Genomic DNA, 24,862 nt, shown 5'->3' on the forward strand with positions numbered 1-24,862 from the left:
TCAGGTTCTCGTCTGCCCATTTGCTGAGCTTGTCCAGGTCAGCCTGGATCACCCGCCTATCTTCTGGCGTGGATGCTTTGCCCCAAAGTTTGGTGTCATCAGCGAACTTGGCCAGTCCACTCCTGACTCCAATGTCCACATCATTAATGAAGATGTTGAACAGTATGGGTCCCAGGACAGAGCCTTGAGGGACCCCACTGGTCACAGGGCACCACGATGAGTGACTGCCATCAATCACAACCCTCTGGGTCTGACCACGGAGCCAATTTCCCAGCCAGCAGATCGTGGTGGAGCCAAGGCCACAACTGGCTAGTTTGGCTAAGAGGTGATCATGGGATACCAGATCAAAAGCTTTTTTGAAGTCAAGATATATGACATCAATCTCTTCTCCCTTGTCCAGGTGATAGGTCACCTGGTCATAGAAGGAAATGAGATTGGTCAAACAAGACCTACCCGCAACAAACCCGTGCTGGCTATCCCTTAGGATGTTACCCTGGGCCAGTCCATCAAGGATGGCCTCCTTAATAAACTTTTCTAAGATCTTCCCCAGGATAGAAGTCAGGCTAATGGGCCTGTAGTTAGCCGGATCCACTCTCCTGCCTTTCTTGAAGATCGGCACCACATTGGCCTTCTTCCAGTCTTCGGGCACTATACGAGAGCGCCAGGAGTTTTCAAAGACCTGTGCCAGGGGCTGGGCTATGACGCTCGCCAGCTCCTTGAGTACCCTGGGGTGCAGATTGTCAGAGCCGGCTGACTTGAAGGTATCCAGCTTCTCAAGGTGTTCCTTCACGAGGTCAGCATTTATGGAGGGTAGGGGATCCCCATCACCCAGATCTCCCTGTCCCATAGCAGGCATGGGCATCCCATGTGACTGATGAAAGACTGACGCAAAGTACCTATTTAATAGGTTGGCTTTTTCCTGGGCGTCAGTTGTCAGTTGCCCCATCTGGTTTAGCAGGGGTCCAACGTTGCCCTTGCTTTTCCTCCGGCTCCCCACATATCTGAAAAAGGACTTTTTGTTGTCCTTGATGCCTGAAGCTAGTTGGAGTTCAGTTGCAGCCCTGGCTTTCCTGGTTTGCTCCCTGCAGGACCGGACCAGCGCGGAGCAATCCTCCTTGGAGGTGAATCCCATCCTCCATCCTTTGTAAGCTTTCCTTTTTAGCCACAGGAGGTCCGCTAGGTCCCTGGAGAGCCAGGAAGGCTGCTGTGCCTTCTTGCTGCCTTTTCTCCATGTTGGAATAGATTTAGCTTGTGCATTGAGGATCGCTTCCTTGAGGAGCAACCACTCTTCTTGAACTCCCATCACCCTGGGGTCATGGTCCCTGAGGGCCTGACCGACTAGCCTCTTGAGCTTGTCAAAGTCGGCTTTTCTGAAGTCAAGGACTTCTGTGTTGCTGACTGACTTGCCAGCTTTACGGCGGATGGTGAAGGTGATCAGCTCGTGGTCGCTGTCACCCAGCTTCCCATCGATCGCTAGGTCGCCGATTAGGTCGTTCCCTGTAGCCAGTACCAGGTCGAGCAGCGCTTTGCCTCTCGTTGGCCCATAGACTTCTTGAGTCAGGTAGAGGTCATCCACACACGAGAGAAAGCTTTGCGACTGCTCGGATTTAGCTGAGCGATCTTCCCACGAGATGTCCGGGTAATTGAAGTCACCCATGACAACCAAGGTCCTGGAGCAAGCGGCCTCAGTCAGTTCCCGGGCGAACTCCTGGTCAAGCTCAGGACTTTGAGTGGGAGGTCTGTAGTAGATCTTCTGTCACAAGGTTGCCTCCCCCATTCAGTAAGGGACCCACGCTTTCCCTCACCTTTCTCTTGTTACTCACATACTTGTAGAAACCTTTCTTGTTACCCTTCAGGTCCCTTCTTAGCTGCAATTCCAATTGCACTGTGGCCTTTCTGACTTCATCCCAGCATTCCCAAACAATGCTCTTATACTCTCCCATTTTTACTTTCTCTTTTCACATAGCTTGATGCTGTCAGCTATGCAACAGTGGGGACGGGTGGATTGGTGTTCCCAATGTGGAGGGCTCCAACACACCTGCTCCCTCTCCACTGCAGGCTGGGTAAACCCCAGCCCAGATCTCCCTCTCCTTTCTCCCACCTTGCATCCTGCAGACAGCACCAGAGCTGTGAGGAAGGGGCTAGGGGAGAGAGGCTGCAGACAGGCAGCTGCTCCTGAATTAGGTCCAAAGTGGAGTTTGATGCATCTGTTGGGTCAAGGGTGGGTTTGCTATAACTCACTACTTTCTGTGAAGCAGGGAGCTACACATCTGTTAGCACCCTTAAAAACCACTAAGCCTCACATCAGTTCTGGCTAAAACAATATGAAACTGATGAAGAATAAAACAACAGGAATAGAGGGTTTGGGGGTTTTTTTACAAGCAAACCTGGCTCATTTTATTGAGATTGTAAATGTGGCTGATGAAAGGACTGTGTAGATATCCTAGATGTCTTAAGAAGGTATTTGATTTAATACTAAACTAAATTCTGATTTTTAATGCAAGTAGAATATGAGTTGGCTGACAGTTGTTTGGGGGTTTTTTTTGGTTGGAAAATGTTTCCCTTTGGCAACTAATCATTGAATGGGGATCTTTCCAGTGGTGTTCCATAAGGGTTTATATCAAGCCTAATACTATTCAAGATTCAGATCAATTATCTGGAAATAAATATGAATTATTTGTGTTATGTGTAAGGGTTATTGACAGAGCTTAGCAAAATAGTAAATAACAATGAGAAGAGAGCACTCAGGCTTGGTTTGGTAACTTCAGCCCATCTAGCCAAAATGTTTTAATATGGACAAATGCAAAGTCATACACTGTGGGGAAAGGAATTCAGGCATTATGTACAGGATAAGGAGTTGTCATGCTGCCACACGTCCATCAGATCAAAACTAATGCTTTGTGGCATGGACATTTTAATTATGCCTTATAGCCATGATATAGTAGTGTCAAGGTAAACACTTGCAGCATTGGGTGCTTGCCTTTCTTTGTTTAAATGGGAACTTCCCAAAAGGCAGAAGCAGCTTTTGGAATGGCTTCAAAATTTAGGTCTGTAAAACTTAATTTGGATGGTAGAGTGAATGGAAGATGCTGACTCTGGTGGGGGGTTAGTATTTAGCTGTGATGGCATATTTTAAGATAAAAGGAAGAGGTGTCCTAGATATGCTTGATTTAATAATGTCTAGAGATGTTTTAAAAACTTGGTTAGCTCCTATCTGAATCTATCTCTCTCTAACGTAGCTGGCAAATCATTTGACATTTGCAAAGTAGTTGATTTATTTGTTTTGTTTTTCTCCAGCTCTCCTCCCTACATTAAACTGGATTGTCTTGATGAGATGATTAGGCAGAGGAAGGGTGTATGTTTAGCAGACCATTGTTACTGTGTGGATATATCTCATCTGGATCTTTTTTCCCATCACTTACCAAGAGTGAGCTTTCATCTGTATTTGAAAAATTACACTACATTAGCTAAATGTTTTTTAAATAGACCTAGCTAGATGGAAGTAAACCTATAATATAGTCAAATTTAAATGTATTAAATCGTTCTTAAAGCATTTGAGTTTCCTTAGTCAAAGGCTGAGTCCAGGATGGGTTCTGAGCATTAGTTAATGCTGACCAGGTTTAAAAAAGGCACTGCTAGCCTCTTCCAGTCCAGATATTTTACCCAATCTTTCCTTTGCTTTTTTTTATATAAAACAGTGGGGCTTTTTTGGCAAGCATGCCACAAATTAGCCCTGCACCCTTCCCAAGTACCACTGTGATCCAGTTCTTTGCCCAATCTGCAGCTCTTTCTGCTCTGTACTCTGTGCTTATGCCCAATCTTCTGCTCTGCTTTCTGCTTCCTACCCTGTGCTCCCTCCCTGATCTCCTTCTCAGCCTTCTGTTTTTGTGTTTCCTGTCATCCTCCCTTTGTGTGCCACATGCAGATGCTGTTGGGGTGGTATGGAAATACCTTGTTAAAATTGGACGTAGTTATTCCAGAAACATATAACTTGAGAAAATAAAGAAAAACAAGAAAGTCATGAAACAAATGCAAATATTAAAATTGTGTTTGTTTTCTTTTTTTAAATGAGTTATTGACCTTTAGCAAACCATTTAAAATGTTATAAAAATGTACAACTTTTTATTTAATCCTTTATTTAAAAAATGTCATGGCTGAGAAAATTCATTAGATTATGGTATGGGTACAGCAATTTTGTGCCCCCTACAATTGCTGTATTTTTAAAAAATAGCATTTCTCCTCCAAAAAAGTAAAATGTGTCACTTATGAGATAGTCACAAACTTAATATTCTACCCTTTTACTAGAGCAAAAATAAAAAAGAATGGAGTCTTCACATGCCTAAGAACTTATATTCATATATTCTTTTCTTTCACTGGAGTTGCTCATTATATAGGTTTGTATATTTTACCTATTACAAATAGATATTTCAGGTATCAATCATTGTGCATGATCATAAAATGAAAATACACCATGTAAAGTCCTTTACAGAGTTTGATATTGCTTTTCACTTAACACATTTGTAGAAATCTGTTGATAGATGATCTTTGTCTTTCCAGACTCAGCGCAGCACAGATTTTGACCTATCTTTCTTGGTCGCTAGACTCTCATTTTCGGTTCTATAAAGAAGTAACACATTGGTAAATAGGTTTTAGTTTCTTCAATTATTCATTAATGTGTTTCAATAAAAACCATAGAAACATTTTTATAATTTAAAAGCTGGACAGAGTGCTCTATTGTTACCATATTTACTTGAATCTAAGAGTACTCTGAATATAAAATGACTCCCAATAATTTGGTTCTATATATGGAAAAATTATATATATTTTTTTAAATTCCAGGTATAGAATCTATTTATTGGAGGTCTGCCTTGAATTTGTCTCCCTCCCACTGCTACAACAGAGAAAACTAATCTTGGGAGATCAAGTAGCTCCTCTGCCCCCTGAACTTTTTGCCCCGTAGCCCCTTCCCCTTGCTCCCCCCCTGCCCTCTGCTAGACTTTGCTCTCCCTGAGCATATAGCAATAAGCAAATTTGAAAACAGGCTTTGAAATAAATGTGCCTGTAGTAACTTAGCTCATTCAGAATTGATGCATTTTACCTCTTTTGAAACTGCTGTAAGTTTCAGCATAGGTACTCCATACACACACTTTTAACCAGCACTTTTGTACCTACTGATATATAGTAAAAACTGTGTATAATTAGGGACCTACTGAAATCAGGGCAGTAGTGTGCTGTGCAGCAGCTCCTTTAATCTTGCTTGTTTTGCCACAGAGGGGCCCTACCAGCCCTGCTACTTGATGCTGATTGGTTGGGAGGCAAAAACTGCTGCATATTTAAAAGCATACTTCTTGCCTTCCCAGCTGATCAGCAGGAAGTGGCAGTGCTGTTGGGGCCCCTCCATCAATTGGGTGCACTCTCAGCAACTTTACAGATGACACCAAACTGGGGGGGAGTAGTAGATATACTAGAGAGTAGGGCTAGGATTCAGAGAGACCTAGACAAATTGGAGGATTGGACCAAAAGAAATCTCATGAAGACAAGTGCAAAATCCTGCACTTAGGATAAAACAATCCCATGCATGGCTACAGGCTGGGGACTGACTGGCTAAGCAACAGCTTTGCAGAAAAGGACCTGGAGGTTACAGTGGACAGTAAGTTCGATATAAGCCAACAGTGTGCCCTTGTTGTGAAGAAGGCTAGTGGCATACTAGGCTGCATTAGTAGGAGCACTGCCAGGAGATCAAGGGAAGTGATTTTTGCTCTCTGTTCAGCACTGGTGCCACCCACTACAGAAAAGATGTCAACTTGGAGAGAGTCCAGCAGAGGGCAGTGAAAATGGTTTGAGGTGCATGAGTTCTGAGGAGAGGCTGAAGGAACTGGGCTTATTTAGTCTATGGAAGAGAAGACTGATTTAACAGCAGTCCTTAACTACCTGAAGGGAGATTCCAAAGAGGGTGGCTGTTCTCAGTGGTGGCAGATGACAGAACAAGGAGCAATTGTCTCAAGTGGCAGCAAGGGAAATTTAGGCTAGATATTAAGAAAAACTTTCAATAGCAGGGTGGTAAAACACTGGGGCAGGCTACCAGAGAGGTTGTGGAATCCATCCTTGGAGGTTTTAAATATCTGGCTAGACAAAGCCTTGACTAGGATGACCTAGTTGGGGATGGTCTTGCTTTGAGGAGGGGGTTGGACTAAATAACTTCCTGCAGTCCCTTCCAATCCTAATTTTCTATGATTCAAATCTCAACTACAATGATTTTTAAGGTGACCTTGGGAAGCTGCTTAAACAAAATAAATACTGTTTATTTTCCAAATAAATGCAACTTTTACATGACAAAGGTGCATAATTAGACAATGGATTAAAATCAGGAGCTATGTTTATGATGGAACACAAGGATAAAATTATATTCTAGCTTAACCTATACATACACTGTTATTCAGAATATATTGGGGCGACCTGAAGCATTATTATTTTCTAACTTTTCTGCTTCCTGTTAGGAAATAAGTAGTTGTACCTGGGAATAATTTCTAGCAGATGAAGAGGCTTATACTTCATAACACTTAAAAAAATGGTTTCAGGTTTTATCCTCTTTATCTGCTAAAAAGCAGTTCTGATTTGCAGTCTTGTTTGCAAGAGCTCTTCAGTTCATATATATTCTTGAGTGACATTTGTATAAAGAATTTAAATGAAATCCACAAGGTGATGCTTTCTTTTCAGATACCTTGTAGATGTAGCAAATCCCCTTAAGGAACTACTTAAGCAGGTAACTGGCATCCTGACAGACTAAGTGGAAAGATGTAAAGTATCATTTATTTTTTTAAGATAACAGCAACTTAATTTCTACAAAAAATATGTTGGTATTGATGTTTAGGAGCAAATTCTACTACCTACACTAGCCTTATCTATACCAAGAGTTTGGACTGTTAGAGAAAGTGTATTCCTACTGATCTGAATCTAAAAAAGACAGCGTAAAGGGAGAGACTGTTCCTTCTCCATTGCAGGTATTGGGATTGTAAACAGCAGCTTACAAGCCCATTGTTACAAGAGGTGGAGACTAGATATTGCTTCCATAGCCTGGGCAATAGTGTAGAACCCTCCTGTCCAGTATTGTAGAAGCATAATTATTATTATGCTCTTAACTACACGGCACAATTACGCACAATGTGGTTTTGCAGACTAATCTGTCTCACCATCAAGTCTCCCATTGGTGTTTTCTATCCCAGCTTGTGCCATTAGGTCAGTGACATGCTTTTCCAGGTCACTGATTCGCTCGCCCATTTCATCCAGTAAAAAGTTAAGGAGAACTTTAGAGCTCCTGCTACTCATCATACAGTTTTGCTGGTTTTAGCTTCTATAAATGTTTCCCTGGGTGAAGTTCCTCTTCCCCAATAGCATACCCATTTCTGGCTCGCTTGATGCAAACTGAAGTGGGCAGGGACACCACAGGACAATCTCCTTCGTTATTCTTATAAAGAGAAAAGGAGCTGTGCTCTGAATGTGATTCAGACAGTCTACCTACCGAGTAGAACTGAAACATATTTTATCCTTAAAGAACCTGTTCTCTTGCAAAATGTGCCTCAATAAATTGCTGTGAAAATATAGGCTACCTGGTAGTTATATAAGGTAAGTGATAGCTGCACCTACTGATGTACCAAAAAGGCACAACTGTGTTCAATATCTCTGAATACCAAACAGGAGTACAAATGCCACTAGATCCTGAGTCATAACCAAGCCCCCTATCCCACTCCCTGGGATGCTTCTTTATACAATTTAAACAATCTTCTATCACATTTTCCCCCTATTCAGTTCTGAATACAGGGAGTCACAGTAAGGATATTTCTCAGGGATAACTCCGCAGTCAAAGCTTGAAAGTTGTCCTGCAGCTGCTCTATCAAGTTCTCTGCCTGGAGGAAAAAAACAGACTAATGAAAGCATACCTCAGCCAGACCATCCCTTGACTTGAGCTTTGTATCCTGCATGGGAGGCCCGTGAAAGGTAAGATTCACACATTCACAGATTGCAAGGCTGGAAGGGACCTCAAAAGATCATGGGGTCCAGCCCCCTGCACCAAGCAAGAAAGACAGGCGGGGTCAGGTGACCCCAGCAAGATGACTGTCCAGTCTCCTCTTGAAGAGTTCCAGGGGCACAGGCCTTGGGAAAGCAGTGGGTGGTGGGAAGTTGATACATGTACCAACAGAAAGAGCACAGGGAAGCATATATAGCAGCCAGTCCCAACCTGTTAGTTGCGGCTGGGGTGCAAATTAAGGGGGAGCTTGGAGACAACCCTCTAAAATTTGAAAATCATAACCTGGGGGGAGGTCTCTGATTGGATTGCTCCTTCACTTAGATGGGTTCATTGATTAACAAGTCCACCTAATATTTTTTGCAGACCCTCCCCCCTCTCCGAAGAATCAGCGTGTAACTCCAACCCTAGAGGAGACCCCATACGGGGTCCAACATCAGCGCATGGCGGGGAGTGAGGGGTGTTCGTGCCTGAAAGTTTGCAATTAATAATTTTGAAGGTTGAAGCAAATGGGGTCATGCTGGGGAAGAGTTTGGGAAGCCCTGAGCTACAGTCTGTACACGTGGCTGAGGGGTCAGAATAGCCGGGAAGAGGCAGAGGCCTCCTAGGTCACTGGGGCACCACTCCCAGGCTGCGAGGATAAGTCAAGCCGCCCAGAGCGGAGCGCAGCTCTCGGGTCGAGAGCAGGAGGCGGTGCAGCCCCGCAGGGCTCACCAAAGGGCGGGCGGGCGGGGGGGGGGGGGGGCGCGCAGCGCACTGCGACGGACCAAGGAGCCCTCGTCCCCGAGTGCCCGGCGGAGGCGCGGGCTCAGCCCGTACTCACGAAGCGCGAGAGGCCGCGGGCGCTCTGCGGGTCGCTCTCTGCCATGCTGCCGGCTCCCGCCTTCCCGGGCCGCCGAGCGCTCAGCGCCCAGGCAGGGGCCCGCCCGGCCAGGGCGGCAGGGAGCTCTGGCCCGTTGGTGCCAGCCCCCTTCCCCGCCAACCAGCTGCCACATACCTCGGATGCCAGACACTCCCTGGGAGGGTGGAGACGCCCCGGCTGGCAGATGCACTGCGCACAGAGGCAGGTAGCGCTGACAGCCAGCAGTCAGGTCGGAGATAGATGCTCCTGAGGGACGAGCTGGACGTGCTGTAGAGCAGCGACCCTCAGCCAGGGCGGCGCAGCCTCTGGGGTGCCGCGAGAACCTCCGGAAGGGTGCCCTGCAGTGCTAGCACTCTTCACCGCCCCACTGGCTACACGTAGGGTGTGCGCCCCGATGATGCCGGCGGCACCTGTGGGTGGTCGCTGCTCGCCACCTCCCCCCCACCGCTGGTCGGCGCTCGCCACCTCGCTGTCCCCGTCACTGACACCGCTGCAGCTGCTGGGGGGGCCTCCCTGCTCGCCACCACTACACCGCCACCACCGCCTGCGGGTGGTCACTGTGCCCCCCAGCCTCGGGAGGCACACGACGTTCATGCACACACATTGAACCCAGAGACTTCAGGTATCCAGGCTGTAGCCATAGTGGTCTAGAGCAGTAGTTCTCAAACGTTTTTTCCCCCACGAACCGCTTGAAAATCGGTGAGTGGTCTTGGCCAGACCACTGAATAAGCTTTTCTTTGTTCTACAAATCAGAGCGCACAACTCATATTTTAATATCAGTAGTTGTACCTTGTAAGTCTAGATATTCTTGATTGCTCCAACCTTTCTGCGAACCACCTGAAGGGAGCTCGTGGACCAGTGGTGGTCCGCAGACCACAGTTTAAGAACCTCTGGTCTAAAGGAAAAAGGAATCAGGGCTTGTGGACAGGGGTGTTATCTTTTATTAGACCAACAGGATTTTTGCAAAAAAAATTATTAATTGCAAGCTTTCAGGCACAAACACCCTTCATCAGGCATCATAGAAAGGTGTTTGTGCCTGAAAGCTTGCAATTAAAGACTTTTTTTTTGCAAAGATCTTGTTGGTCTAATAAAAGATATCAACCCTGCCCACAAGCCCTGATTCCTTTTTCCTCTAGACCAATATGGCTACAACCTGGATACCTGACACATGGAAGATATAACATTTTAGCCTATTTTTTCAATTAAATCTTCATATTTTCCCAAGCAGGAAACAACTTTGACCACCTGAAACCTGAGATCCTGCTCCTGCTTTGTCTAAGGTAATTTGTACCATCATCACAGCCTCACAGGAGAGCTGAGACTCCTTACCAGCTAAGAACTGATGCCCAGAGAGTTTTTCCATTTACTGACTCCTCTGTGAAATCTTATGAAATATGAACTTCATTTCTACCCAGGAGAACTTTTACAATCTTTTCTCTGATGCCTGATGAAGGTTGTTTGTACCCAAAAACTTGCAATTAAAGAATTTTTTTTGCAAAAATCTTGGTCTAATAAAAGATATCACCTCTGTCCACCAGCCCTGAGACTTCAAGTAGAAATCCAGGGTGCCATAAGCTGTCTGCCCTGTTGTGAGTTTTCTCTGTTCTTTGCAACAGCAGAAAGGCTCTTTTTTCCTTTCCACAGCCAAAAAATGAGTGGAATCTGTCTTTGAAACAAGGTACTTCTCAATTCCAAAATGTTCCAGAGTCAAACAAGTTTGAGAACTGCTGCTGTAGACAGACTGAGGGATGTTCTCTGTGCTAGGGCTGCCTCACATCCAGAACTGGGGAGCCAAACACTGGAAAGGCACTGTATACACAAGGTTAGGTACATAAGTACACCCATGATCCTGCCTTGAGCCGGCAACTGGACTACATGGCTTCTTGCAATCTTTTCTTGTCCTTTTTTTCTACACGTACAAGCTCATTAGCATATACAGGTAGTAAAACCAAATAACCTAATGCTCCTCTCTGGCCTTCAGTGAAGAAACACATTAGGAATACATGAACGAACAAATCCATGGACGTGCATTCACAAACGTGAATGTTAGAGACTAATTCATTCACTGGCATGGACAGGCACAAACAGGTGGCTAAATACTGTTACTCATACCATCTCTCTTCCTCCCTTACAGTCACAAAATGAAAAAGACCATCTCCATGTTTGACATTTGTATGTGGACTGCCACCAAAAATGGCACAGTATCTCTAACAGACATAGGACTTTGTTGCATGGGACATTTAACATATACTGAAATTAGAATATGGTAAACTTAGACATTGCTTACTACAATCCCACGACACGCATAGCTTGTGTGCAACAAAACCTCTGCATGTTTTGTTTCAATTACTGGATCCCACCAGTGCCCTGCATCAGAGCTGTTAGAGACTGTTGCAGTCCTATGTCTGGGATCAAAAATCAGCTGATTTTCAGCCCCAGATGTGGAACCTCACCAGAGCCAGTTTGGAGACTTTCATGCTGTCCTTCCGCTGGGACCTACAATCAGTGGGTTGGGAGCCCCAGCCCCGGACTGCAATGAATTGGATTATCTCTGTGGAGCAGTCCAACATTAGCTCAACAGTGTGTTACTTAATACAATCTAGAGATACTTGTTGCTGGAAAAAAGTGTAACTGTGCTATGACATGTTACTGTACCAGTACACTTAGCCCATGTTATCCTGTTAAAATGTGTGAATGCTTGCAATGTAAATAAAATTAACACATGCTAAGTGTGCCATGCAACTTGACCCATACATAAGCTGCCTAACCCAGTTGGGTGTCAAACTTTTTGACAAGCCTGCCACTAATTAGGTCTGCAACTTCCCCAAGTGTTACTCATATCCTCTTCCTCTGCCTAATTTGCTATTATGCTGCTTGTTCCCTTCCTGATCTGCCTGTGCCACTTGTGATGTGTGGCACAGGTTGGTGACTCCTGGCCTCGCTTAAATTTTTCAAATGAGTGAATAAACAAGTGACTCTGCTTCCATTTCTGATGATAACCTGAATGTTTACTGTTAAGAAAATAGGCATAGACGCTTATCAGAGTGCAAATTTAAAAATATGCACAATTATTTTACATAGGATCTCTCCCCGTTAAATGAGACTTTAAATGTGAAGGCTGACCGCTATAAAACATCAGCATAATCAAAGCGACACTGACACAGTTAAAAAGAAAGAGGAAAAAATGCATTGGATTCAATAGCCTGTCATTTTAATATGTGAATATGTGGATTCAATCCAAAAAAGCACCATTCTAAATTATTAAATTCATGTTGTATCAATACAAAACAGCATTAAAAAAGTGAAACATAATGGCAGACAATAAAAAGATAAAAGCAGATTAAAAACAAAATCCTATTCTAGGGATTGTTTTTGTTCACTTGCTTGCTGGAATTTGTTTCATTTTGTTTTTAGAGTGAGAGTTTATTTTACTGAGCTTATAGGGAAGAAGGTAGCATTTAGAAGAAATAGCTTGAACAAGCCAAGAACAGGGGGGTGGAAACAGTATTGATAGTTTACTGAATTGTTGTGGTAACCTTTGTTGTTTGCTTATTTTAACACATGAAAAGGATTGTTGTCTTCCACAACTGACTTTCAGGTACTTCTCCCATTTATCCAAACCGGTAGCTGATCAAGTTCTGCAACCTTGAGGCCCCCTCTACAGGTTACAGGTATTGCACAATTAACTAGTTAATTGCACCATTACCTAAAGACCAGTTATACATGCAAAGTAGCTATCACACCATACAAAGCTCCAACCAGCTACAAAGTTAGACCTCAAAAATGTGTACTAACTTTATAGCTGGTGGGTATCAAGCTTTAATTTGCACATGTAGAAGGTTTCACCTGCAACTAGAAGCTGCTCCCAGCTGCAGGGGTGAACCATGCCCAGCATAAAACTCCCTAGCTCTAAGGATGCAACAGCAATGATCCCCAGGGTCTGGGGGTTTCACACAGATCCCCAGACCCTAGGGACCATGGCAGCTGTGATCCCTAGGGCATGGGGGTGCAGGAAACCCCTGGGGATCATGGCTGCTATAATCCCTAAGCCTGGGGGGTGTGGGAAACTCCTGGGGCTGAAGGACTGCTGCAGGGGTGATTGTCCCATGCCTTGGGGGTGCGGAGAAATACCTTGGGCCAGATGATTACCACAGGGGTGTTCCCCCTGTCCTGGGAAATTGTGATCACTGTGATCCTCCAGCCTCAGTGCTTTCCCACAACCCTCAGGGCAGGGAGATCACTGCAGTTGCAATCCTTCGGCCCCAGCAATGTTTGGGACCCCCTCCCCCAGCTGGGAGCCCCTCAACTGGGATGCATGGGGCTTCCAGCCATGGGAGCTTGCTTTTTGCTAGTGCAGAGGGAGCCAGAGATCAGGTTCCCCCTGCACCAGTCATAAGGTGCATTGGGATCTAATGTATGATTGAATTGTGAATTGTGCATTAGATCCCATTGCACCTTTACCTGCATGTGTAGCAGGGGCCTCAAAAGAGTTTCTCAGGTAAATATTTAGTGGAGAGTTTGATAGATGCTGATGCATTTTCCTTTTATTCAAACACAAAACATTTACAACTAGTAGATGTGCAATAATGCTGGGTATAGTTTTAAAACTTGAGTTTTAACCCAGTGAGTCTGTGAAATGCTTTTAGATAAATTTTTGTTTTAAATGGCTGTGGTTTCCTGTCTTGTGATCGAACTGTCATTAAATAGCACAGTGAGGTGTTGTTTTTCTCTTAACTGCATAGTACAGTAACCCACACAAAGCCTAAAATGTTCAGTAGAGCAACATGCAAGTAATGATTGATTTTTCCAGAGACCTGAGTTGCAAGAATTTCCCGTAAAATCTATTAATGTGTTGACATAAGGATATTTTTAGATCTGCAAATTCTAACAAAAGAAGCCAATCTAAGGTGTCTCATTTTGTTTCAACGGTCTTGTGTGGTTGGACACAATGATCTAAGTGTTTAGAATCTAACCAGGCCAAAGGGCTTGAAAAATCAAGCCCAGAGTACATATGTCTATCAGCATTGTCATCCATATACTCCTCAAGTTCAAAGCCCATTGCACTTTTTAAAAAGTTACGCGCCCATAATTAAAATTTTTTTTATTCTAAACTCTGTAATTTATTTGGTCATTCAAGATGAGCTAGCTTAGAATTTTGTCAAAATAACCATTTACTATGGTTGCAGTAATATCTTATTATTGATTAAAGTGGTTACAATAACCCTTATCAAAAGTAATCCCCAATATCCTTCTTCACCTTCCAGCCTCTTCATTTAACCTTCCCTTCAAATCTGTTCTGTTCCCCTTCTGCATAAAAAGGCAATATTTCTTACAATTGTGGTAGGCTTCAAGGCTCTCTGTGTACTCACCTAATATACATACCGGACACCCTTCCTGTCTGCCTCAGCCTTCTAGGCAATGTCATTAGCTCTTCCACTACAGTCCTTGGCCAAACTCCCTTTGTCTCTGCCCAATCCCTCACTGCCAACAGACTTCTGAAATCTTAGAGGTTGGACATAAACTAACAAGAACTGAAAAATAACCCACAAAGAAAAACTTGGCCCCTGTGTGATTTAAACAAGTTCCTGATGTAGTCAAAGGCACTACCGCTGTGACAGGGAAGCACAGGGAGCTGGTTCATGCTTCTCCATCCCCGGAACGCCTTACACTTTTTGGCCATAGGGATTTCTGTCCCTTTCCAGCTCCGCACCATTCATCAGCCTTTACCTTCATGGAATAAAGGAAGATTCAGACCCACCCCACCTCACACACCACAGAGCCAACACAGGATGCAGTCACTGCTTTCCATGCTCCTACCAAATCCAACTAGGGGTCACATGTACTTGCAGTGCCTCACAGTATTCCTCACACAGGCTGACAAATACCTTCAGGGAGGCTCTGAAGCCACAGAAAGACTTCCCATAGTATTAAGACTACACAAAGGTTTGAAATCATTAAAACATAGTGAATGCAATTCTATAGGTTCCCACATTCCCAGCCAGCATGTGTGGAGATTTTTGCTTCTTGCTCATTTAAACAAGGTATAGGTAAAGGCGGACGACTGGGGTGAGGTGGGGTTGTGAGAATGGGAAGGGGATAAAATCATGGTGCCCAGCAAAGGGGAGGCAGAGAGGAGAGGGGAAGGCCACTAATGGTAATGTAACTTGGGGAAGGAGGTGCAACTAGGGCAGCAGCCCCAGATGCCTCCTTTGTGGGGAGCACAAGATCAGGATAGGAACCTGTACTTCCCTACCTACCAGTGACCTAAACATAGCTCCATGACTCCTACCACGCCCAGCCAGAAAGACCGCTCCAAACTTGGCCCACTCTCTACCCCTAACTCTAACAAGTGAAGAGGGTCTAAGGTGTGCAGAGGCTTCTTTTACTTTCAATCACAGCACTTTTAACTTAGGAAGTGAAGGGAAGATTCATTGTGCTTTGGAAGGCTGGGACTGCTTGTGGGCACTGGAGGCTTAGGGCAGAAAGTGCTTGCAGTAAAGCTGCTCACATGTGCAGTTCTTCCCCTCCAGCCCCTGACTCCCTTGTCATCCTTATTCAGCTTGCCCAACCTATAGTGACAGTCATCCTCTGCAAGGTGTAAGACTCATTCTTAGCATTCTAACCTCCTGCATGCTCTGGGTGCATCCAGCTTCCTAATTACAAGGGCTAAAAACAGGCAGTGGGTTTAATATGCGTTTGTTTAGTCCAAAATCCAATTTACAGTAGACTCCCAACTTGTATATTGCGTTCCTGAGAAATCTTGCGTATGTCGAATTCGCGCGACTCGAGGTGAATTTTCCCGTAGGAAATAGTAGAAAAGTGAGGGGTTGCGTTCCTTAGTCCTCACATTTATGACACCAAAGGTACCAAAATAAAACCTTTTTCAACCAATACTTTATTTATTGTTACAAAAACATATTGTAAACATATTTATTCACTTACATTAAAAGAAACACACACAAAAATACAAAATGGACATACAACAATCTTCAATCCATCCATCAATGGGGAGCCACGTCCTCATCCAGGTGGAACAACAAAAGATGGTGGTGATATCTCTCCCCAGAAGTGGTCGGCTCTCCCCCAGATGTAGAGGGCTGAGTGTCGGTTGATTGACTCAGGATAGTGCTGTCTCACTTCCTGAAGAACTTGTCCAAGGAAGACTGTGCTGAGCAGTGCCGCTTCTCCCTGTAAAGCTCTGTGTAGAGCTTTACAGGGAGCTTTACATTGGCTTCCTTTATTAGCCTGGCAGCCTTAGCACTTCTTTCATGATTGGGGTCGTTTTCATCAAAGAAGGCTAGGTAACCATCCAAAAGTTTGAATGCATCAGCTGTGCCTTTCATCGTGAGAACTTGGGGGAAGGGCCTTTAATTTTCTTCCATGGGCTCTTCCTCTTCATGGCGCTTCTTAGCCAGCTCAAGAAGATCCTAATTTGAGAGTTCCTCCCTATGGGAATCGAGCAGCTCAGCCATGTTTATAACTTGTTTATACTTGGTATAAAAAAGTGTTGGCTGCTGCTCTGCAGTCTGCTAGTCACTTCTGGACTTCCAGCCTGGCAGCCAACCCTCCTGCAGATTGGCAGCCAACCCTTCACAGCTTGGTACCAGGCTGTAGTCCAGAGGTTGGGAACCTCTGTACTACAGCACTGTATGTAAGACTAAACTAAAACCAGCAGACTAAAGCCAACAGTAAAAGATAAGTCAGTTAGTCAAGTAAAGATTTATCTCCTTCCACTTAGAAGATACATGCAAGCCAAAATCACCTTATGATGGAGGATATCAAGAGCCTTGGATCAAGGTGGGAAAAGGCTATTAGTGCCATGCTAAGATCCAAACAGATTCACAAGGATCTTTTATGAGACCAAATAGCTGGAAAAAATGTTCTTTGCAAACTTTCGGGCACAAACACCTTTGGTCAGGCAGAGGAAGGGTGAAAGTGGTCATTTGGATGCATCACAGGTACTTCATGGAAGACAATGGACTTGTCCTCTGTAAGGTCTCCAGGTTGCTGCTAGAGAAAATGCTGAGATCTGAATCAAACTAGTTGTCTGTTTTTTTAAGCCAGTGGAAATTATTAGAAGACATGGAAGAAAATGACTGTGATGAAATGAAGGTGTTTGCAGAAGGGACGCTCCCCAGGCTCCTGGGTTCCCTTTGGGGGCTGTCAGCAGTGCCTCTAGCACAGCAGTCTGCCATGTGGGCTCGGCTCCTCAATCCCCTTTTTGCCCCTCTGGGTTGCCTTCTGCATTGTGCTTTGTGGGAAGCGTTTTTCTTAAGAGAGATTAAGCAGGGGGAGTCTGGAGGTCCCAGGGGTGGCAGGGCAGGCCCTGTGGCAGTTCAGGGAAAGGGTGGACCAGTGCCACCCTGTATTCAGCTGACCTTGCGCTGTGATAGCAGTGCATCTGACTCCAGATCAGAAGGCTGTGTGTTCAAATCACACCAGGGTCACAGCTGCTCCTTTTGGACCCACTTCACTAGCCCAAATCTGTCGAGGACAATATGGTGCAGGCCCCCCCTTCGTGTATTTGCCTCTGCCTTGGCCTCACCCTCTGCTTCTCTTGTGGCTGATCTACATGCACTTGCCTGGCCGCGAGCAGCGGGGAGCTATGGGGAGTGTTGCTGTGGGGAAGCCTGAACCACGACCAAGGCTTCGCTTTCTTCATGTACCAGCAAGAAGCAGACACCCTTTAGATTAGGGGTTTAACTCAAAAAAATGAGGGGGGACGTGCGGCGAACAGTTTTCGTAAATGACTCCGTGGCGCAACGGCAGCGCGTCTGACTCCAGATCAGAAGGCTGTGTGTTCAAATCACACCGGAGTCAGCAGCACTCCCTTTTCCCTCAGCAAGCTGGGAAGTGGCAGGCGTGCTTAGTAGGCACAGATCTGTGGGTCTTCATCAGCTGGGGGGTGTGGGTGGCAGGGCCACTGTAGCAGCCCCGTGGGTGTGCGGTTGGGAAGCTACCGGCAATTTGCAGAAGCAGAAGCAATTGCCAATACGGAACCAGACTCTGCCGAGGGACGCCGCCTGCCAAGGACCGGGAAAAGAAACTCCGTGTGCGGCCTCGTGGCGCAACGGCAGCGCGTCTGACTCCAGATCAGAAGGTTGTGTGTTCAAATCACACCGGGGTCATCTTCCCTTTTCTGCCTCTCGCAGCCTTTGCGCTCAGTGGGGGCGGCCTGTGCCTCTGTGCGGGGGATGGGGGCCGTGCATATGCCGGGAAAGCCGAGAGGGGTCACGGGTAAGCAGCGCGGCCAGAACTGCCTGGGTGGACGGGCTCCGCTCGCTGCCGCCCTCCCTGGGCGAGGAGCCCGCCGATTTCCCTCCCTCTGGTAGGGTGTGCGCGCGCATGCACGCGTGCATGTGCACTCACCGTAGGGGCTGTGCGTGTCTCTCTGCAGTTGCCCTTGGTCCGTGTGTGTGTGCACCCGCGCTCACCTTAGTGGGGGTCTGCTCACCCCCTTGGTGTGCGTGTGTCCCGCGCTCACCTTGGTGGAGGTCTGCTCACCTTAGCTATGTGTGTGCTTATTGTAGGGGGATGTGTGTGTCCTACGAGTGTGTGTGCATGCACACATTTCCCCTGGGTGTGTATGCGTGCATGTACACCCACCCTAGGAGGTGTGTTTGTGTCTGTGAGTGTGTGTGCTCACCCTAGGAGATGCGTGTGTATGTGCCCCTGCCCACCTTAGGTGGGATATGCTCACTCTGTGTGTGTGTGTGTGTGTGTGTGTGTGTGTTTTGGGAACAGCTTGGCAGGCTCTCACAAGTGACATGCCAATGTGTAGCTGCCTTGTGGTCCCCTCTGTCTTCTGGTCCCGGGCAATTCAGGCTTTGCTGTCTGTTGCAAAGCACTGCTGCCTCTCATGCCCACCTGCACTGTGCCTTTTGGAAGGGGCAGCGGGGAAAGCTCTTTGCCTGGCCCCTTAGCTGTGAAACCTTCCCAAGGTACTAGAAAGGGGATGTGGGGGGTCCTAGAGGCCCCTCTTGCTTTTGGCTGGGCTGGGTGTGTCACTACATGCCTGTCCCCAGGAGCAGTCCAGTCTGAATCCCAATACTTAGTCTGTGAGAGAAGTGGATTGTGAGGGACAGTTTCAAGGGAGTCAGGACGCACAGGCCTGTGATCACACCCAAGGCTGATAAGGCCACCCTAGGAAAGAACAATGGCCACAGGCCCATGACTCAGTTTCCCTGCTCCCTCCTGAATTGGCCAAGAGCCCCTTATCTCAGAGAAATGGGCAGGAGTGCAGAAACCTGAACTGTATAAAACTCCCCCACACAAAGTGTGCAAACTACCTGAAGCCTGGAGGAAGGCTTCTGAGGGCTTCCCACCTGGTAGTGAATATATGACTGTGTATGTATTCTCTGCTGTATGTAGCTGCTCTTGTAAATATTGCCTGACTGATGATGACATCCCAATAAACCACAGTATAGTTTGGAGGAACTTGCTTTGGCTTCTCTTGTACTTCTTCAGATCAAATAAAAGCCCGCAGAGACATCTTGGGTGTAACATAAGAAGCAGTGAGAAAAGGACTTTGCCTGCTCCCATGCCATGAAACCTTCTACAAGATCCTGGGAAAATGTCACAAAGCTGTGGCTGCTTGGTCTTGAAGGGGAGGCACAGCAGAGGGCTATTTCTGATAACCATAGTGTGCCAAGGCAGCGTGTCTGACTGCAGGTCAAGTAGCTGTGTGCTAAACCACAGATGCCTCCTTTTCTTCTAATTCCCACACCTTATCCCCTGCCTCTGCAGGTGTGTGCTTGCTCCTTCTCGCTGGGCGCGTCCACACATGCATTTACACCCAAGTCTGCATAAGTTGTCATATTTATTGTGCAGTACAAGTGTGCTCATATAGCTCTGTGCCTGTACTGTGCAGTCATTTTGGTTACTGTGCAGTAAATGTGCACATGTAGATGTGCCCACTGTGCGGTAGTGCGTTGCTACCACACAGTAGCATTGCCGAGCACTAACCGTGATGCAATGCTACTGCACATTAGTAACAGTAGCTCGTTGTTATTGTGCAGCAGTGTCAGAAAAAACCCATGCAGTGACAGTACTATGCAGTAATGCTAGCTACTGCACTGTCATTTAGTCCTTGCATAAGCAAGTACTACACACTAACAACTGTGCAGTCTGCCACTCACGTAGACATGGCCAGTGTCTAATGCGCAAAGAGAATAACTTCTTTTGGGGGTATTGGTTGTAGCTGTGTTGGTCTAAGGACATAGGCAGACAAGTTTATTTGGGCAAATATGATATATTTTATTAGAACAACCGAATAGCTGGAAACATTGTTTTTTACAAGCTTTTGAGCACAAACACCCTTCTTCAGGCTGACTCTTCAGAGTCTGCTGGTGTCTGTGTACCCTCTAGGGTCAAATACAAGCTTAAGCCAATATGCAAAATGCAGGTCTGTGAAAATGCAAATACAGGGCAGGGAAGATCAGAGGGGATAGGAGTTATTGTGTGTGAGATATGTAGGTGGGGTGGGAAAACAGAAGAAGGGAATGTTGACCTGTGATAAAATGTAGCATAGCAGGTAAAATGTAGAAAGTTTACCTGGGGTTATCAGATGGCAGACAGGTTATAAAGTGCCATAAATCCAATGTCTATATTTAGTGCATGATTTTTCGTATCCAGTAGATATGTGAAATGAAGTTTCTAGGCTCGTCTACAAAAGGTGTTTTGTAAATTCCCTTTGAGGAGTAGAACTGAGAGACTGGTTGTCTTGTGAGACATGTGCACTTGATATTATTTAATGTTCTACATGTATGGGTACCCTATAAGCACTAGCTATGCCTAGGAGGTTTTTTCTCTGCCTAGGAGGTTTCCTTTCTGTCTTAAGTAGAACATGTTTTTCTGATGCTGTGACAAACTTCAAAGACTGCTGAATTCAATGGGAGGACTCCAGCCCAACTAGTAACACCTTCTAACAGCTGCCCCATGGCTAACAACAGGCAGTTCAGCCAGATTTCTGCGAGCAGGCCTTAATTGGAGCTATCATATCATAGAATCATAGAAAGTTAGGGCTGGAAGGGACCTCAGGAGATCATCTAGTCCAATCCCCTGCTCAAAGTAGGACCATCCCCAACTAGATCATCCCAGTATAGCTTTGTCTAGCTAACTTGAAAACCTCCAAGGATGGAGCTTCCACCACCTCTCTGGGTAAACTGTTCCAGTGTTTTACTATCCTCTTAGTGAGAAAATTCTTCCTAATATCTAACCTAAATTTCCCTTGCTGAAACTTGAGATGGTTGCTCCTTGTTCTGTCATCTCCCACCACTGAGAACAGTTTAGCTCCATCCTCTTTTGAACGCCCTCTTCAGGTAGTTGAAGGCTGCTATTAAATACCTTGTCATTCTCCTCTTCTCTAGACTAAATAAGCCCAGTTCCCTCAGTCTTTCCTCATAAGTCATGTTCCCTGAACCCCCCTCACCATTTTTGTTGCCCATCCACTGGACTCTCTCCAATTGTCCACATCCTTTCTGTAGTGGATCCTGAACTTGTCCTTGATGAACCTCAGGATTTCTTTTGGCCTAATCCTCCAATTGGTCTAGGTCGCTCTGAATCCTAGCCCTGAATCTACTACTCCCCCCAGCTTGGTGTCATCTGCAAACTTGCTGAGAGTGCAATCCATCCCATTTTCCAGGTTGTTGATGAAGGCATTAAACAAAACTGGCCCCAGGGCACTCCACTTAATACTGGCTGCCAACTAGACATCGAACCATTGATTACTACCCTCTGAGCCCAAAGATCCAGCCAGTTTTCTATCCACCTTATAGTCCATTCATCCAGCCCGTATTTCCTTAGCTTGCTGGTGAGAATGCTGTGGGACAGGGGCGATATGCACCCCCTGAACATGGCGGTACACCCCCTACAACAAGGCGCCGCTGACTGTCAGCAGCGTCTGTGGACGGTCGCCACTTGCCACCCCGCTGCCAACATTGCTGGTGGCATCTGCAGATAATCCACAATCTCTGCTGGCTGCTACCACCGCTGCCAGCGGTGACTGAGAGTGGTTGCCCACCCCCGGTTGGCACTCGCCATCCCACCCTGCTACCAACAGCACTGTCAGTGTCTGCAGGAGCTCCCCCACTTACCATCACCGTGCTACCACTACTGCCGTGCTCTCCAGCTGTCAGGGGCACAAGTCGTTCATGCTGTGGGAGACTGTATCAAAAGCCTTGCTAAAATCAAGGTCCACTAGTCTCCCCATATCTACATAGCCAGTCAGTCACCTCATCATAGAAAGCAATCAGGTTGGTCAGACATGATTGGCTGACTGGTCTGTAGTTCCCTGACTCCTCCTTTTTCCCTTTCTTAAATATGGGTACTATGTTTGCCCTTTTCCAATCATCTGGGACATCTCTTGATTGCCATGAGTTTTCAAAGATGATGGCCAATAGCTCTGCAATCACATCAGCCAACTCCCTCAGCACCCTTGGGTGGATCCGATTTGGCACCATGAACTTGAACACATCTAGCTTTTCTAAATAGTCCCTAACCTGTTCTTTCACCACAGAGGGCTGCTCACCTCCTCCCCAAACTGTGCTGCCTGGTGCAGTAGTCTAGGAGCTGACCGTGCCCGTGAAGACTGAGGCAAAAAAGGCATCAAGCAGTTTAGCCATTTCTATATCCTCTGTCACAAGGTTGCCTTCCCCATTCACTAAGTGGCCCGCACTTTCTATGATCCTCCTCTTGCTACTGACATACTTGTAGAAACCCTTCTTGTTACCTCTCACATCCCTTGCTATCTGCAATTCCAGTTGCGCTTTGGCCTTCCTGACTTCATCCCTACATGCTCGAGCAATGCTCTTATATTCCTCCCTAGTTGTTTGTCCAAGTTTCCACTTATAAGCTTCCTTTTTGTGATTTAGTTTACTGAAGTGTTCCCTGCTAAGCCAAGCCAGTCTTCTGCCATACTTGCTAGCCTTCCTGCACATTCAAATGGACTGCTCCTGCACTCTAAGTAAGGCTTCTCTGAAATACAGCCAACTCTCCTGGACTCCCCTCCCCCTCAGTTTGCCTTCCCAGGGGATTCTGCCCATGAATTCCCTGAGCAAGTTGAAGTCTTCTTTTCTGACATCCAGGGTCCTTACTCTGCTGGTCTCCTTTATTCCTTTCCTCAGGATCCTGAAGTCAATCAGCTCATGGTCACTGCTGCCCAAGTTGCCATCCACTACTACATTTCTCACCAATTCTTCCCTGTTTGTGAGCAAAAGTCACCATCTGGTGACTTCTGACATCGTAAATGCATTTTTGTAGCGCCATTATGCTCTGGGTTAGTAAAGTAATTAATAGGTTGTTGGGTGGAGCATGAGATTGTGGGATTATTGGTGTTTTGTGAAGAAATATCTTTTCTACCCATCAGAAAGATGAAATCATTAGGGGAACCAGATCTTGGTGCGTTGGTGGGGTGGGAGAGAGCCTGGACTCAGCTGTAGTATTTACATCTTGATGGGAATGAGTGAGTGAGCCTGACCTACTTAAACATGCTGTAGGGTTTAGACATATTTGTTAATACTCTTTCAAAATCACGCTCTGAATGTATTTGTTTAGTATGGCTATGGTGTTAACTGAAAGGTGTGCTGGCAACCTCAAGAATTTTCATACAGTATTTTCTGCATTCAAACATTCATTGTACAACCAGCAGACTTGTATGAAACCTGTGCTGTATGGTTTGGATTCCATTTAAGGCTCCTTTCCACTTGTTTGTGTGGATTTGTCAAATGTATTTGTCAGCATTTGTCAAACATAGCTCAGGTGGTGCTTTTATTATCTCTCTCTCTCTATATATATATATAGTTTAAATCAGTAGATAAGGCCCACAGGCTGCCTATATGCTCAGGGCACCGCAGCAGTGAGGCACCCTTGCTACTACAAATAATCCAGCTGCAGCAAATAGTTTTCTAAGAAGCACAACAAAAATCATTGTGAAAAATTGACTAAGCCTCTGCTCTAAAAACTCTGCTCACCACAAGGCAAGGCAGCCCAAAATTCTGTTGCAGAAGACTCATTCTACATTGTGAAATGTGATGTGTACTGAGAAAGACTACAGGGAGTGCAAGGCATGAGAGTCTGGAGAGTCTGGAACAGAAAATGGAAATAGTGATGGAATTACTTTTAAGTTTGGTTGCCTAAAAGCACCGGTCTCAGTTTGTTCAAACGTTGCCACCTTCTTCAGCTTAGTATTGAACTTCTACTAAACATAGTTCATTTTAGTTCTGAGTCATTTGTTTTCTTCCCCGCAGTCCTGGGTCCTCATTTCTGCCCTGTCCCACATTAGGAGAGGGAAAGCTAAAGTTGGTTGGATTTTTGATTGGAAAAAAAAAAGTACGTCTTGTATTTCCCTCCTTTGGAAAAATCACTCCCATGTTTTGGGTAGCTCTAGCAAAATAACACAAAGCCTCCATATGTTCAATGGAAGGTTTTTGGATGAGACTGTAAATGCTAGTTTTGCTGTATGTGAATAAATGTGTTTATTAGCATACTTAGATTCATAGATCCATAGATTGTAAGGCTGGAGGGGACCTTGGAAGATCATTGGGTCCAGCCCTCTGCGCCAAGCAGAAAAGACAACTGGGGGTCAGGTGACCTCTTGAAGATACTCTGGGGGGGGAGGCAAAAAACAAGGGAGAGCAGAAACCCTGGTACATGGAGACTTTTTGGAAGGCCTGACAACTCTTCAGGAAGGAAACTTAAAGGGACAGGACCATAATCTGGGAAGTCAAAAAACACTGAGAAGAATGGGAGAGAAGCGTGTGAGCACATGCAGAGGGTCAGCTCCTCTCGTTATCGGTGGAAGGGGGCAAAGGGGAGGCCTTCAATTGTCTGCACTGTTTCATGCCTGCAGTGGTTAAAAAGAGTAATCCATTGTCATTTCCTCCTTTGGCCTTTCTGCTGCCTCCTGTCTGCATCTTGAGTAAAGCACCCTTCCTTGCCTAATCTGGGTTCTTTGGATGAATCTGATACCTTTTATTAGA

The 24,862-nt window shown here is 45.8% G+C and overlaps 1 protein-coding gene and 2 non-coding genes across 4 annotated transcripts; 2 read left to right on the forward strand and 1 right to left on the reverse strand.

The window, feature by feature from the left end:
* Positions 1-2,448: 2,448 nt before the first annotated feature.
* On the reverse strand, positions 2,449-9,013 carry HSBP1L1 (heat shock factor binding protein 1 like 1). Of its 2 annotated transcripts, XM_090039528.1 has the most exons (4): positions 8,847-9,013; positions 7,838-7,904; positions 7,161-7,286; positions 2,449-4,617 (listed from the first exon to the last, which is right to left on the reverse strand). In XM_090039528.1, the coding sequence occupies exons 1-3, from the start codon at positions 8,889-8,891 to the stop codon at positions 7,177-7,179; spliced, it is 222 nt and encodes a 73-aa protein (XP_089895654.1). In that variant the 5' UTR covers positions 8,892-9,013; the 3' UTR covers positions 2,449-4,617; positions 7,161-7,176. The 2 variants fall into 2 exon arrangements, 1 of the variants encoding a protein (XP_089895654.1); XR_016441372.1 differs by lacking the exons at positions 7,838-7,904; positions 8,847-9,013 and having other exon boundaries at positions 7,191-7,827.
* An 8,620-nt stretch (positions 9,014-17,633) lies between these two features.
* TRNAW-CCA (transfer RNA tryptophan (anticodon CCA)) lies at positions 17,634-17,705 on the forward strand. The gene has a single exon. It is a non-coding gene; the product is annotated as a tRNA-Trp (tRNA).
* A 236-nt stretch (positions 17,706-17,941) lies between these two features.
* Positions 17,942-18,013, forward strand: TRNAW-CCA (transfer RNA tryptophan (anticodon CCA)). The gene has a single exon. It is a non-coding gene; the product is annotated as a tRNA-Trp (tRNA).
* The last annotated feature ends 6,849 nt before the right edge of the window (positions 18,014-24,862 follow it).

This window comes from Crocodylus siamensis, chromosome 3, assembly GCF_052110815.1.
Source record: "Crocodylus siamensis isolate JL-2025a chromosome 3, ASM5211081v1, whole genome shotgun sequence".
Classification (NCBI taxonomy): Eukaryota; Metazoa; Chordata; order Crocodylia; family Crocodylidae; genus Crocodylus; species Crocodylus siamensis.